Source organism: Magallana gigas, chromosome 10 (assembly GCF_963853765.1).
Source record: "Magallana gigas chromosome 10, xbMagGiga1.1, whole genome shotgun sequence".
NCBI classification, from domain to species: domain Eukaryota; kingdom Metazoa; phylum Mollusca; class Bivalvia; order Ostreida; family Ostreidae; genus Magallana; species Magallana gigas.
In genome coordinates this window covers 27,126,054-27,141,329 of record NC_088862.1, presented here as the reverse complement: position 1 = coordinate 27,141,329, position 15,276 = coordinate 27,126,054, and the positions used below count along the sequence as shown (strand labels likewise).

At 31.0% G+C, this 15,276-nt stretch overlaps 1 protein-coding gene across 1 annotated transcript; it reads right to left on the bottom strand.

The window, feature by feature from the left end:
* Positions 1-611: 611 nt before the first annotated feature.
* On the bottom strand, positions 612-13,751 carry LOC117683932 (uncharacterized protein MCAP_0864-like). The gene is made up of 10 exons (XM_066072667.1): positions 13,712-13,751; positions 9,629-9,667; positions 8,465-8,503; positions 6,455-6,616; positions 6,111-6,260; positions 5,785-5,955; positions 3,955-4,113; positions 1,172-1,462; positions 868-1,083; positions 612-782 (listed from the first exon to the last, which is right to left on the bottom strand). Exons 4-10 carry the CDS (start codon positions 6,479-6,481, stop codon positions 612-614), a joined length of 1,185 nt encoding a protein of 394 aa, XP_065928739.1. The 5' UTR covers positions 6,482-6,616; positions 8,465-8,503; positions 9,629-9,667; positions 13,712-13,751.
* Positions 13,752-15,276: the final 1,525 nt, after the last annotated feature.

The window sequence follows — 15,276 nt, the reverse complement described above, 5'->3', positions numbered from 1 at the left end:
ATTTCAAACATATTTTATCTCTGAATCTAGATTTGTTGACCAGGGTGTTTATAACCATGTAAAAGGTTTCATAGCATTTCTCCTTTAAGGAGATTGGACAGTAAACCATGATATACCAGTCGGAGCCGTTACGTTTTCTAAATTTACGTTTCTTGTTTTCAAAATCTCTGAACAGTTCGGTGTAGTCTTTAGTAAACTCATGACAGTAGCTTTCAATCATTTCCTTAGTCAATATCTCCTCCAGAGCGCTTTTGAAGGTCCTATTCACAGTCGTCCCACCCAAGTCACCGTGACTTGCTTTCTCTATTATTTCTAGACGTCCGTTTCGTTTGACTTCGAAAATGGTGATATCCACTCTTAGACCTGATGAAAAATTATGCTTCATTTATTCATTTGGTAATAAAAAAAATTTAAGTACACAAAAATGTATTAATTTTAAGTACCCTTTGATGTATAAATAAAAGTATTTGGAATTTTAACAATTTAAATCAAAATAAGATACAGTTCAGAAAAAAACACGTATTCTTTCAACTATTGACTATGTCAAATTGCGCGACGCTTTGTGCTATATCCCTTTAAAAACATTAATTTTCATTTTCCTATTTAAAAGTTTAAGCCATTTCACACGGACCCCCAGCGTCCAGAACCAGGTACTTGCTCCCTGGCTGAAAGGCGCTGATTGTGTTGGTTCCTTCCAGTTCCTCTACAGGAAGATGTTTGCAGCAGATGTAGGCCGCCTCTGGTTCCAAGGCAATTATCATCTGATGGCTAGGTATACCTGCCTAGTTAGAGACAAAAAAAATATTGTTAAATAACCAATTTGTTTAATGTTATTTTACCTTCTTTGGTATTATGTGCCAGAAATACCTCTTGTGCTGCCATTCGCATAAATAGTATAGATGTGTTATCCCATACTACTGGAACAGTTAGAACCCATAGGATTTCATCATTTGTAATAGATGTATGTGTCCTCATGGATTTTAGAAGATGATCCTTCAGATATCTAATAGCATGACTAAAAACTTTGATAGCCTGCATTTTTCGGCCCCGTATATCTGCAATATTTGTATTAAACGTCAAGATCTGTAAAAAGGAGGGAAAATAATTCTTACATGTTTGCATATTGACATTTAATGTTAAAATAAATTGTTATTTGAGCATTTTGTTATACTTGGTCATAGATTATCGTTGTAAATTGCCGGAAGTAGAAATAGTCCTCTTCCTCCCCATTTTCTGACAGTTCGTTGTAAGCATTCTCAGCATCGAAACCGAAATCAACCAATTTCTCTTCCTTATCCAATAAAAGACAAGTTGACGTCTTATTTGAAAAACGCATTCCAACTGGTTCACACCAATGAGGGGTATATGCTTTTAAAACGTCTTTTTCTAACTCGTATCTCCTTGCAAAGGCATACCCAGAACAGGTTGTTCCAATGTCTATGGCAGCAACTAACATATAGTCCTGCAAATATTTAGCCATTGTTAAACTGATACCTTGCTATAAAGAGATAACCAAAACAAACCGTGAAATTACATAATCATGTCCAAAACAAGATAGTTCACTGATTGAAAAATATTTACTTTTAAAGAATTTTAATTACAACTATTGTAAAATACACTGAAAACAACTCCAATTTGTAATCTTCTCCTACAAGTGAATGTTTTGATAAAAATAAATTTATTATTTAGAATATAGATCTGTCAATTTTATACAAATGTATGTATTCTCTAAAAAGAAAATGCTTCAGTGTTATATCTCAAATTAATGATAACATACTTCTAATCTTTCCCTCTTTCCTTGTGCTCCTGGTAACATTTACTATTTGTATATGTAGCCACTAGTTTATAAGAAAATACCTATAGATTATGTGAATCTAAATGTTAATTGTAAATAAAAATTATCAACAATTTTTACCAAAAAAATCTGTTGAATTAAACTACCAATGTTATGGTTTGTCTTTTTCAATCACACGCTATCCTGAGCAAAGCTTCTTTTCAAAGACAAAATGTTTGGTTGAAATAAACTCTTTTTATTACATGTAATAGTTTTGCACAAACGGAGATCTACTTCTAGGATCAGTAATAAAAGTTCATGTCATATATATCATATACTTGAAAATATACAATATGATTCACGGCATAACAATTTTTCTCTCAAGCAGCGTTTGTCGTTAAATAGCGGTTTCACATTTCGTTTTATATAAATATAATTTGCTTTCAAATATATATTAATTTGCTTGAAATTGTTTATTATATATAACTATTGTAAACATGGTTTTTTTATTTGTTTTATTACATAATTAATAGTACCCCTTACCCACTGTTAGAAATATCACCTATCGGAGCCAAACATTTTGCCATTTTTCATCCTGGTATTGCTAGTCGCAAGATATCCAAAAGCAAAAATGAAGATTTAAAATCATCGAGTTTTTCATATTATACATGTACCTAAAATTAACTGCCATTTGATGACGGAAGGGACATTTATCAAATTTTGCAGTCGTGTACCCCTTTTTTCTCCTAAAGATTTACCAAGTATTACTGGAGAGGAGCTACTTGTAAGCATTTATAACCTTTAATCATGCTACTCAAGAAAGTGAAAGGGCAGTATACAAAAGCTAAATGCAAAAGCATATAAAACAAAACATAGATCTCCCGGGAAAAAAAGATCCCGGTGTAGGCGAAAAAAGCAAATAATTTTAAATTCCCCCTCCTGTTATCAGATTGCTCCCTATGGCTTATTTTAACCGTAAGTGTATTCAAGAGTAAAATTTGAAATTGCACGTTTCGCTTACACTGGCAAAGTTATATACGCTAATCTGCCTTATAATATGTACATTTGCTATGATTTCATGACTTTATAATTATGACAATATCTCTCAAACAACTAAGACCATTAGAAAACGTGAAATAAAAATCTATTGCTAAAGAAAACTCGTAAAGGAAATCATTTAAAAGGTTGTGCTCAGCTTTATAATTTCTTTAAAATTTAAACAAGATATTTATATATTTAATTAAACTGTTGTTTCTAAACTAAATGGTATGCTTACTGTAAACTTATACAGCTTACTCCACTTATATTCAAATCGCTTATTTTGAAATTACGCTTATTTTGAAATAAATATAAATCCCCAGTGTTAGCTTCTTATTTTCTTTGCATTAAAAAACGTTAAAATGAAATCGGATATTTTGAAATATCGCTGATATCTAAGCCACTGTTCGGTCCCTAGAGGTGATAATGAGCTGTTATATAACGGTTATGTTGAGGTGCTCCCTGGCGGTTGGTTACAGTAATTATGCCTGACTGACTTGTTGATGTACAAGAGTTTGAATTGATAAGTTCTCACCTTATTTGTTTTCATACTGCATTTACAAAATAAAATTTATTTACCGTTGAATTCTTTCTTTCCGTGTACACACAGACGTATTGAGGTTAAACGTAATTAAAATGGGAATCCAACAGAAAAGAAAAACTTTATCTTTGGACATTAAATACGATCTAGTTATGGTTATTGAGAAGAAAACAAAACCTAAATCTGAAATAGCTAAGGAATTTGCGATTAACCCGAGTACGCTGACAATTATTTACAAGCAAGGTTCCGCCGTGATTGAAGCATCTGAGTCCGGTGATTATTCCCCAAAACGTAAAAAAATGCGATCAGGGAATTATCATGAGGTTGAAGATTGTTTTTTTTATTTTCTTAATTCAACTATTAAAACTATTATTCCATGTTTAATACATGTATCCATTAGATAAACGATGATCAAATTAATTTGTTCGAGTTTGTTCTTCTTTATTTAAGATCGGGATTAAACTTTTACATAATCGCGGCTTCATGGCAGTCGATTTTTCTTACATTGAGTTACGGATATATTGAAATATTATGAATGGTCCCCTGAATTTCAATATATCCGGAGTAGCTAGGCTGTATTAATGTAACGTAATTGTTGTACCTGAATCACAATTTTTCTACCATACACTAACTGCTTTATTTCTTCTTTTGCTTCTAATAACTTTGTCTGAAGGTTTTCGATTTTCTCTTCTTGGTCCTTAACTTTAGAATTTGTCTGTTGTAATTCCTCTATTACATTCAGACATTTTGTTTCCATAGCCTAAAAGAACACCAAACAAGGAATATCATAGCTTATATGATAATCAAATGAAAACTCAACAAGCTCAATAAAATTTCAACTATTACTCAACATTCATGTTGCAGTTACTTTTGTAAGTTTTAAGTCTTTTCCGACGATCTTTAAACAAAATACAAAGGCACGTTGCCTAATAGATTATTGAATACAAATTCAAGAATTTTCTTTTTTTTTCAAACAACAGCAGTTTTGGTTTTATTTAACACACGATATAAGTTTAATATTGAAAATCCTTTTGTTTTCTACTCAATTAATATGTTTCTTGTAATCTTTATGAATGTTTACCTTAAGCTTACTTTCTTTTTTAATCAATAATTTGTTTGATTCTTGTTTTGTCTTTAATGCTTCTAAAAAAATTTCTCTTTTTGCTCATTGATTTTTTCAGCTGTCTGTTTTAGTGTCTCATTCATATTCATTGTCTGTTTCAAACATTCTTGTTCCATAGCCAAAAAAGAAATCAAGCCAAAATGATAATATAATTATTTTTATGATAATTTACAATTTTTTCTATTTTTTTCAGAAAAAAGCTTTTTTTTTTAAAACAAGATAATAGATGATTATGTTAAGAGACTGCAATTGTCTTAGTCACGTTGATCCCAATTCATTTACGTTTGCTATTAAGAGAGAAATTAAAAATTTCAATATAAAGATTCTCTGGCCTAAAACATCAAACGCGTATTGTTCATGTACTATACTAGTACATATTATTTTTTTATATTTGAATAAATATGCATTGGAGGAGGGGAGAGGGGGAGTGATATACATGTAGATATGACCTTATAAAAAATTGATTAATATTATTTGTTCCTCGTATTTTTTCTGTGAAAGTTTTCTTTCTTTTTTATCCCGCGCTAAAAGTTGGGTTCTTTTTTTCGTTCCAATATCATTTTTCTATATCCAAATTTAATAAATATCGCCCTCCAGCATAAAAAAGGGCCTACTGTTGCTAAATGCCTTAATAATTGTGAGTTAACAGAAACAAAGTGAGAGTATTTTCTACCGAGTTATCTCTCTTATATCAGAGGGACATTCCACCTTAAAACTCAGAAATACGATACATTTGTATTCGTTTAGTGGTATCACGGATACAGCAATTTCTAGCATATAGCAACGGTTTTTCAGTCCCCGGTAAAATTCTTAGCAAATCTTATATAAGTTTATATTTTATTTAAGGGTTATAACGAATTCGGATATAACGAATTAACGGAAAAAGAAAACTAAATTTGAGTCACGTAGAGGTAAAAAAAAAATAGACGATATTAAACACTTTTATATCGAAAATCTTTATAAATAAAAATGTTTGCACTACCATTGAATATAATAGTTTGAATGAATTTATTTTCACATAAAATGTTTATTTTACAATCCGATTATCAAAAGTATCACAAGAATGTTTATTTCAAGCCGCAATTTGCAAATTTGTAGTCTGGTGAAGGAAAACGTGTATATAGTGAATTCGATATAGATATTATTACGAATTCAATATACGGATATAACAAATTACGGATAAAAAAGTAAATCCATTGGTCTCTAGGACTACGTTGTATCAAAGTTTTACTTTTCAACTTTAAATATGAAAATTATTTTTGTTTCTATTTAAATGATAAATTTCTTGTTATCCTTATGAATCATTACCTTAAACTCATTTTCTTTGTTAATCAATAAGTGGTCCGATTCTTTTTTTGCATTTGATAATTTGGTTTGAAGTGTTTTGATTTCCTCTTCTTGCTCATTAATTTTTTCATCTGCCTGTTTTAGTTTCCCAATTATATTCATGTCCTTTTTCAAACATTCTCTTTTCATAGCCTTAAGGAAGATTAAACACAAAATCTCAGAGCCAAAATGATAATATCAAATTAAAATTCAGAAATTTTGATTATGAGTTTATTCAACAACCGTTACGGTTTTCTATTGCATGTTCTCTGTAAACTATTCCTACTATAATAAAATGTAGGCTTTACCTGTAATTCAATTTTATTCTCTCTCACTACTTGGTCAAACGATTGTTTTGATTCGGACATTGTGTTCTGAAGGTTTCGGATTTCTTCCTCTTGCTCTTTGGTTTTAAAATACGCATGTTGTAATTCCTCTTTTAAATCCCAAAGTTTAGCCTTAAAGATTGAAAATACAGAAATACATCATCTGATAGCTAATGAATTACAAACTGCTTTTTATAATTTGTTTTTTCAACAGCAACTTTTTTTGTAAATTAGCACACAATATTATATAATTACATTATATTTGATTTATATTATTTAACTAGCTAAGGTATGTTCTCTGTTATCATAATGGATGGAATATTTACCTTAAGCTCGTTTTCTTTTTTATCCATTAACTGGTCTGATTCTTGTTTTGCTGTTGATAATTTGGTCTGAAGCGTTTTGATTTCCTCTTCTTGATCGTTAAGTTTTGTAGTTGCCTGTTGTATCAAATCCACTGTATGTTCCAAACATTCTGTTTCCACATTCTAAACGACACATAAATACTTTGTTTCAAATTTGCAAGCAAAAGCGACACGCAATATGTTTACATTTATTAACTTTTGATATTTTAGATTTATTTTGGATTAATATGATGTATAACATATAATTTAAGATATCGCATTGATGCATAATATTTACCTACTTTTCAGATGTACAGAAATGTCCAACTATATTTTGCTGATACCATAGCGGCCAACTACGGTATTGATCATAACTTGAATTGCATGAACTAGTTTTGGTCCTCAGTGACATATATGGTTGTCTTAAGATTGAGACAGATCTTTTGATAATCATAAGATGTGACAGTTTTGTGAAACAGATAGTATGAGACAAATTGTTTGTCTTAAGACAGATCTTAGTCTTGTGAAACAGAATTACACCATCCTCTTCCGTTGTGTCACCAATGTTCGAGTATTTTTTTGCACCTGGTTTTTCATGACGCAATGTGGACTAATAGGACCAATTCAAAACAAAAGCCTTTTTGTTTATCTAAATTTTATCAGGTTTTTTTTTTTTTTTGGTTTACATTGACATAACGAATTGCAGAAACGATCTATTTTGACCAAATTATTATTGCTCAATTGTTGAATTGTGTCAGGTAATTGAACTATAGAAGATCAAGAACGATCGATAGAACTGTTTAGAAGCTATGCAAGTCTAAACTAGTTTAAGTAAGTTATATGCCTATTCCGTCAGATATTGTACTGACGCGTCTTGGACTGTACAATATCTGATCAAATGGAGAATTTTGGCTCATTATAAACTATTGTTTTTTTCTCAATATGACAATTCAACATAACTCGTTATGAGATTGGTCTAGATAGTCACGTACAAAAAAAGTCATGTTTCCTGAAAAATAAATATCATATTCCAGCTTTTCGGAAATCTCGGGACTTGCCTTTCCATAGGAATGAAAAAGCCGAAATAAAAATAAGATGTAGGCAAATATGATTCGATCAAAAATATTTACTCCAAATGTTCTCAATATGCTACAAAACCAACTCAACTCTCGGTGATTACAATTCATAAAAGCAAAGAGAGACAGTTACAAAGAAGATCAAAAAATTGCGACGTTATTGTTCTTAAAAAAAAAAACGATTATAAGAAATCATCGTATTTTGTAAAATCATATATTGTTTAAGAAAAAAAAGGTTTATTGCATGAATGTCCGAGGAATATGAAGCCCTCAAAATTTATGACTTTTCTTGGGAAAATATATAAATCTTCATATTTCCCTCACCATCTTGCAATAAATGTATAATGTAGGTCTCTATGTTAAAGGGACATGGTCACGACTTTGATCTAATTCCCCCCTGATTTTAATGTTTACCATGTTTCGGTAGTGCATGTTTAATGAGTAACCAACATTTGAGTGGCATTCATTCTGTTATGACCGAGTTACAGAGCTTACAATTCTTTGCTATGTAAACAGAGCATTTGTTTACATTTTGAATGTTGATGTAAAAATTCCAATTTTAGACCTCAAATGAATGTGTTAAACGTTAAGAACTGTTTATTTATGCTTAAAATGAAAAAGACGATAAAAAATCCAGCTTAAAAAAGATTTACTGGTATATTGACCTATGTAAACAAAAACTGGACACGAGCCTTGTTTACATGGTAAAAAATAGTAAGCTCTTTATCTTGCTAATAATTCAACGACTGACTCTCAAATTTCATTTGATCATTATGATTCCATTTTTCAAGCATTGTGAATAATAAAAAGAGAAAAAAGATGTTGACCAAAATCGTGACTAGCCCCTTTAAGCGATGTATTAACCGTACATAGACACTTTGAATATATTTTTTTGAAATACAATACTTTCAACTACCTGATCGTTGTCATTTCCTGAAGCTAAAAAATCCGACCCCTGAAGATGAAATAAAGCATTGTAAAGTATAAAAATCAACTGACAAGTTAATAATATCCAGATAGAGTTTTTTGCATTGGAAAACTCATGAATTATTATAGTTTCCAGATAAGGCGATTTCAAGCAACAATACCATGGTGGGGAAACAACAACTATTTTGTGCCTTCCATGTAAATTCAATCAAAGTGTTGTTATGCAATTGCATTGAAAAACACTTTCGTAAATGCAAAAATCACTGCATCTTTATAACTTTTATTTACTGTTACACTTTTCGCCGAACAACATCGTCGTGCTACCTCATTGACCCCCCCCCCCCCCCACCGGCCAAAAAGAGAAAACTTTGCAACACAAGTTGCTTTTGTATTAGCAGATTAGAATTAAACAATGAGGTGTTGTGCAAAATAATGTCACATTGCATTATATCGATGGGATATCAAGCATTGTTTTACGTTTTATAATGGCCCTATAAGGACACAAAACATAATATAAAAAAAAATTAAGGATCCTCAACACCCCTTGACTTATATTATGACAGTATGTTACAACATGGTGATTTTTAACGCATTATAAAAAAATTTATATTGCTAAAATTTGGTGTCAATTTCTGTGGTGAAAACACAAAAGCTTTGGACTACCGACTCGCGGGTCCCGAGTTCAAATAGTGCAGTAACTTTCATTTTCATGAGAGTGGTAAAGTTTTAAAAATTGACTTTCCGCCATAATTCATTTTTTTGGCCAATTTCAAGTCGTACACATGCTGAAAATATATATCATTAAGTAGTTTTGAAGAATGGGCTTGATGCAGAACTTTTCCCAGGTGTGTGGAGGATCCTTAAATATAAATCTTAAGTTAATATTACCGTAACTGAAAAGATTATAAATAATTGTGCATTTTTTATAAATTGTTGTAGCAATGTCCCTGTCTGCAGTGGTAATAAAATAGCCAGCATTTTGTTTTCTATCTTGTTTATCTCCTTCAACTCTAACGTGTTATCCCCTTTGTCTGAAAGTCATTCTAAACTGTATATAAGAGTAAAAGCAATAAGAATAAACTTTTAATATACATATTCTTTAATTCAAAGTCTATTGAGACCTTATTTGAAGGTTTTTATACGTTAAGAATACCTTAGCACTGTCATCTTCTGAAACCAAATAATCTGATCCCTATAGACAAAATAAAAGCATTGTAAAATTAAAGAATATAAACGGTGATATCTTGGTGTCGGAATAAGACCGTTTGATCATAAAGTAGATCAACACTGCGATTGAAAAGAGCCACAACATTTTTTAGAAGTCAATATGGACATAATTACACATATGCCATTAGATTGCGAAAGAAATGTTTTCGGAACACTCCATTGCTCCAACACAAGTTCACTTAATATGTTTTTAGGTTAACCTATTTTAAATGAAACCACTGTCGCACAATAGGCAATTGCATGACGTGTGCGAAGAGTTCATTACTACTTTTTATGTTAATAAAGCATATCAAACAATGTTAAGTGTGATTCCGCGAAATAAATCACTGTAGTTAATATGTATCTTACTTTATTTTCAATGAAAACAGATTCAAGAAATTAACCTTTTTTGGATCTTCAAATAATTTTTAGTTATAAGTTATAATTTGTGCAAATTCATACAAAACAGATGCAATATTTATTTTAAAATGTAAAAGAATTTTATACCCTTGTCATGCTTTTTTTTTGTCTTTATTTTCAATCAAAATCGACTAGTACAAGATTCCCCCATATATTTGAAATGGGCGGGGGACAAAGTTACGCGGATGTCTGCGAAAACATTGGACTGAAATTTTAGTTATAGGAAGTGTATTTTCAATACACCTCAACGTTTTTAAGTTGCGATAGAAGTTAAAGCGATCGAACATTTTATTTTATCAAAAAGTATATTTTAAGCAAATATGAGAAGAACCCAATTCGGGAGAGATAAAATACGCAAGGCAAGGCATTGTCCGATGACTTCAGAGAACAAGTCGTAACAAGTTTGAAATCAAGTGGGGCCATTGTTGAAACGGGGTTTATTATCAGAGGAAAATAATTCAAATTCCGATTTAATAAATTAAAATTATACCCAGATAAAAATGTTCTTTTTTCTTTAAGTTAAAGTATATGAACAGATGTGCGCGTTAATTGCTTATCTAGTTATACACTATATCTAATTGTTGAAGATTTTTGAGGTACGTGAATATTTATGAAAAATGCGTTACTGATATTAAGAACGCAGAACATTATACAATAAAGTTTTCAACGTTAACTTCACTCAATTTTAATTATAATAAATATATTACAGTATAATAATAAGTGAAACATAATTATTCTAAAAGAACAACTTACAAAAAAAATAAATTGCATATCTCTGGCTCGACAGAAGGTTTTAAGAAAATTAACAAACATTGCACAGCTATCTGATGTTTTTAAAAAAATTATATGTGAATGACCAATACTTTCATATATTCTGGTCCTTATTACAGTTTCAGTCCAAGGTTTATCAGACGTCCCTGTTATTTAATCCGTCCAGTTCAAATGTTTTGACTGTAAGAGGTGAAATTGACGTAAGCTGTATATTTCCAATCTTGCCAGTTAATGTTCCGCGTTTTTAAGCAGTTCAATAAAAGAAAATAATGTTGTACATGTACTGAAAGTTTAAAACTTTTTACTGCAATAATAAGCTTGCGATTCAATGTTTTAGATGTTCCGGAATTCAAAAATTATAACATATTGTCGCGAATTTTTTTTTACATTACGTGATTTTAAATGACAGCTTTCGTCAATGGAATAGTAAAGAAAGTTTTTTTAAAAAAAATAAAGAGGTAGTGAAAATAATTAAAGCACTTGACATAAAACTTTTAAATTCTTAAGATTACTCCAGTGTCTATCGTGTCGGGGTTTTTTTTTTACACGACATAATAAATATCCGGTTATAGTATTGCTCAAATCAATAATCATTTAAGATGACATGAAAATGATGTAAAATATTGTACAAGTATGGTTCAGCGGCTACAGTACAAATACATAGCTCATATTTTTAAAGAGGAGAGAAAAACCATTAATATGTATTTTAAAAAAATTGGGGGATAAGAACTAAACAGCAAAAGGGGGTGTTACTATTAGACACTCCTTTCTATGGTTTTAGCAGCTAAGAGCACAATTTAAATATGTATAATGCAATTTGATTGAGTATATAATTTTGGTGTCCGTTAGATTGAGTCTATTGGTAGTAATTTTTTTTAATGTTTGCAAAAACAACTTTTAAAATTATATCCAACAATATGGGGGTATAAATGTTCAAGGACTATATAAAGCAAGAACTAGCTGGTCAATTTCAATAAACTATAAATTTTATCTAACAAAATATATACTTCTCACTTAATATTTAATGAAAATAGTTTGTAAACGGTATCCAAAAAATAAAAATGCATTTTAAAGAATTTTTTGAAGGTCCTGTGAAGAATGAATATAATAATTTTTTAAAATATTTTCAGCAAAAAGTCAGTAAGACTTTTTAAATTTAATTATTATTATTGCATTTCTTAAATTATAACCTAACATGGTGTATGTCGATGCTTAATTTAATAAATTATGAAGGCATGCTTCATTGTGTTAAAATTTGGATGTTGAATTTTTAGACCATGTGAGCTGAACCCTCCCGACGAAAATAACGTCCAAGAGTATCAATATTTTGGCATTTTTTCTAGTAAGTTTATCAGTTTTTTAAACTGTTTAAATTTTTTAAAAGTCTGGTTTGACATTAATTTTCATAAGGTTGGGTCTGCTTATAGTTAAGAAATGTATAGACTTATTACGACCTCAAAGCGTAATTTCATATGAGGTATCGGACGATGAGGGATTATGAAAATACTCGATCGGCGGATCTGGATGTTAAAATATTCTTTAGTAAACTGATGTATTCATGACACAGGGAGATTAATTATTGCTTTTTATCTCTTACACAATACAATGTATATAGTTTGCACATGTGTTTGTCTCAAACTATTTTGATCATTTTCTAGGGAAATGCAAATCTGTTGAGATTTGAAAGCCACTCTTAAATGTTAACAATTGATACGCTGGTGGTGTTTAACCAGAGGATGTTAGATTTTACAACGCGTAATTTTCAGAAGTGTTCAAAATTTTAAAAGTCGCACTTTTAACTCCACAAGAAAATTCATAAAGGTTCGGGGAAAATGTCATTTAATAGTATTTGCGCAAAATGAGCTGCAGTGTCTCTTTAACTAATTTAAAAGATATTACTGATAAATAAAGATTCGCATCTGTAAACTAAAAATTACATTCTATACAATAGTTAAGATTTGATTAGCACAATTACACAAATTGGGAAATCTTATTCATCAGATAAACTGTGTTTAGTAATCGCACATGATCGTTTCCCATGTTAATTATAGTTTACACTTCTGAATATACTTGATCGGTTTAACTATGGGTTACAGATTTGAAAATATAGATTAACGCCAAAAACTGAAGTTTAAGGTTTGTACAGTAAATAACAGTTTCACCGAACAACCTAGTTTGTAGACAGTGAAACAAGGTTAAGCTCATATTTGTGAATTTAGCGTGTTTTAATACACAAAAAAAAGTCTGCGGAAATTTTGCAATGCAAATAATGCCAAGTACATTTATGATAACTTTTAAAATTGTGCGAGATGTCCCGAGTTTTTTTTTTCCATGGAGCAAAAAATGACAACATTCCCCAATATAAATATCCGTAAGAAATGTATTATTCGTTCGTTTCAGTTTCTCCGGATATACATAGACAAATAGTGAAAGAAGATATCTTGGAATTTTTGCAATTTATTATTTTCATTCATTTTCACTCACGTGTATTTGTATAGATTAATATATCACCAAAAACTGATGGAAAGGTAAACTAAGACAGACTTTAGCAGCGTTTTATGAAGTTAAGTCGTTTTGTTTCTAGATGATACGTTTAGTGGTTTCTGTAAACCCAGGAGAACTTTCGATATTTTTTTTATAATAATGGACCACGTGGCTGCAATAGTCTTAGCGAATTTAGCATTTAGCAATAACGTTTTTAATCAGTCTTGACGAAACTTTTTAACGCATTGTTTGACTTGTAACGGCCCTATCCAGACACCATATATAATAAACAGACACGCTATCAATGAACAACACATTATTGAATATAATTGTGCTTGTTATTTCTAACACTTACAAAATTGATGGTTTCCAAAGGCACTTTTTTCTTAGAACTTTTCTGTAAAAAAATGCAAAGAATGTTTAGGGTAATGTACATCCTGTACATTTAAAGACCAAAATGTAAATTTTTCTTGAACTTGCTTGCTGTGGCTCAAAACATAACAAAAGTGTTATCAAAAGATAACAAGAGGCCCAGGGGCCACATCGCTCACCTGAGCAACAATTGCCTTCATTCTGATCAAATTAGCATTACAGTATCAAAATATCTTGACAACTGAGTACAGTAAATCTTGCTAAAAAAAAATTGAAAATCTGCCAATTTTTATCCACCTCTTATTTTTTGGTAAATACCAAGCCCCTTTTGTTGTTGTACCTGTAAGAAGATTTTTCTCTATTCCTATATACCCCCCCCCCCCCGCCATTTCATGGCCCCACTTTTCTCTAGGGAATCATGGTTTCATCAAACTTAAATCTGCATAACCTGTGCTTTCACACTAAGTACTGAGTTTTGAACCGAAAACTTTCCCAGAATACTTTTAAAGATTTTCTCTTTATATTCCTATGTAAAAATTCAAACCGCCATCACGGTCCCGCCCTACCACTAGGGACTGTGATTTTGCAAACTTGAATTTACACTACCGGAGGATGCCTCTATACAATTTTAAACCTTTTCTGGCCAAATAGTCTTTAAAAAGAAGATTTTTAAAGATTTTCTCCATATATTCCTAAGTAAAAATTCATCCCCCATTGTGGCCTCACCATACCACTGGACTATTATTTAAACAAACTTGAATCTATATGATCTGGGGATGCTTCCACTCAAATTTGGGCTTTCCTGGCCTAATAGTTTTGAGAAAAAGACTTTTAAAGATTTTCTCTATCTATAAAAATTTATCCCCCATTGTGACCCCGCCCTACCCCCAGGGACAATGATTTGAACAAACTTGAATCTACACTTCCTAAGGATGGTTACATGCCAATTTGAGCTTTCTTGGCCAAATAGTTTTGAGAAGAAGATTTTTAAAAGATTTCCTCTATATATTCCTATATAAAACCTGATCCCCCAATTGTGGCCCCACCCTACCCCCGGGGAACATGATTTGAACAAACTTGAATCTACACTACCTAATGATGCCTCCACACAAGTTTAAGCTTTCAGGCCGAAAAGTTTTTGAGAAGAAGATTTTTAAAAAATACCAACAAATTTTCAATAATTCTCAATTATCTCCCCTTTAAAGAGGGCGTGGCACTTCATTTGAACAAACTTGAATTCCCTTCACCTAGTGGTGCTTTGTGCCAAATTTAGTTGAAATCTGTTTAGTGGTTCTTGAGAAGAAGATGAAAATGTGAAAAGTTTACAACAACGACAACAACGACGACGACAGACAACGGAAAAATTGTGATCAGAAAAGCTCACTTGAGCCTTTGGCTCAGGTGAGCTAAAAAAGGTTAAGTTTACAATACAATAAGTTGTTAAAGTTTGTCTCTGGAAGAACAGACTTTGAAAATTTTCTTAATAAATTTTGACAATTTTTTTTACTTTTTTAATCTTTAGTTTTTAAGATCTGTGTACAAACATAG

Bases quoted from the DNA above. Each gene is read 5' to 3' on its own strand.
- LOC117683932 (XM_066072667.1), bottom strand. From the start codon at position 6,481: ATGGATAAAAAAGAAAACGAGCTTAAG. The intron at 6,261-6,454 runs GTAAATATTCCA...TCAATCTTTAAG, and splicing joins AAAAAGAAAACGAGCTTAAG to GCTAAACTTTGGGATTTAAA. The intron at 4,114-5,784 runs GTAATGATTCAT...GTGTTCTTTTAG, and splicing joins ACAAAGAAAATGAGTTTAAG to GCTATGGAAACAAAATGTCT.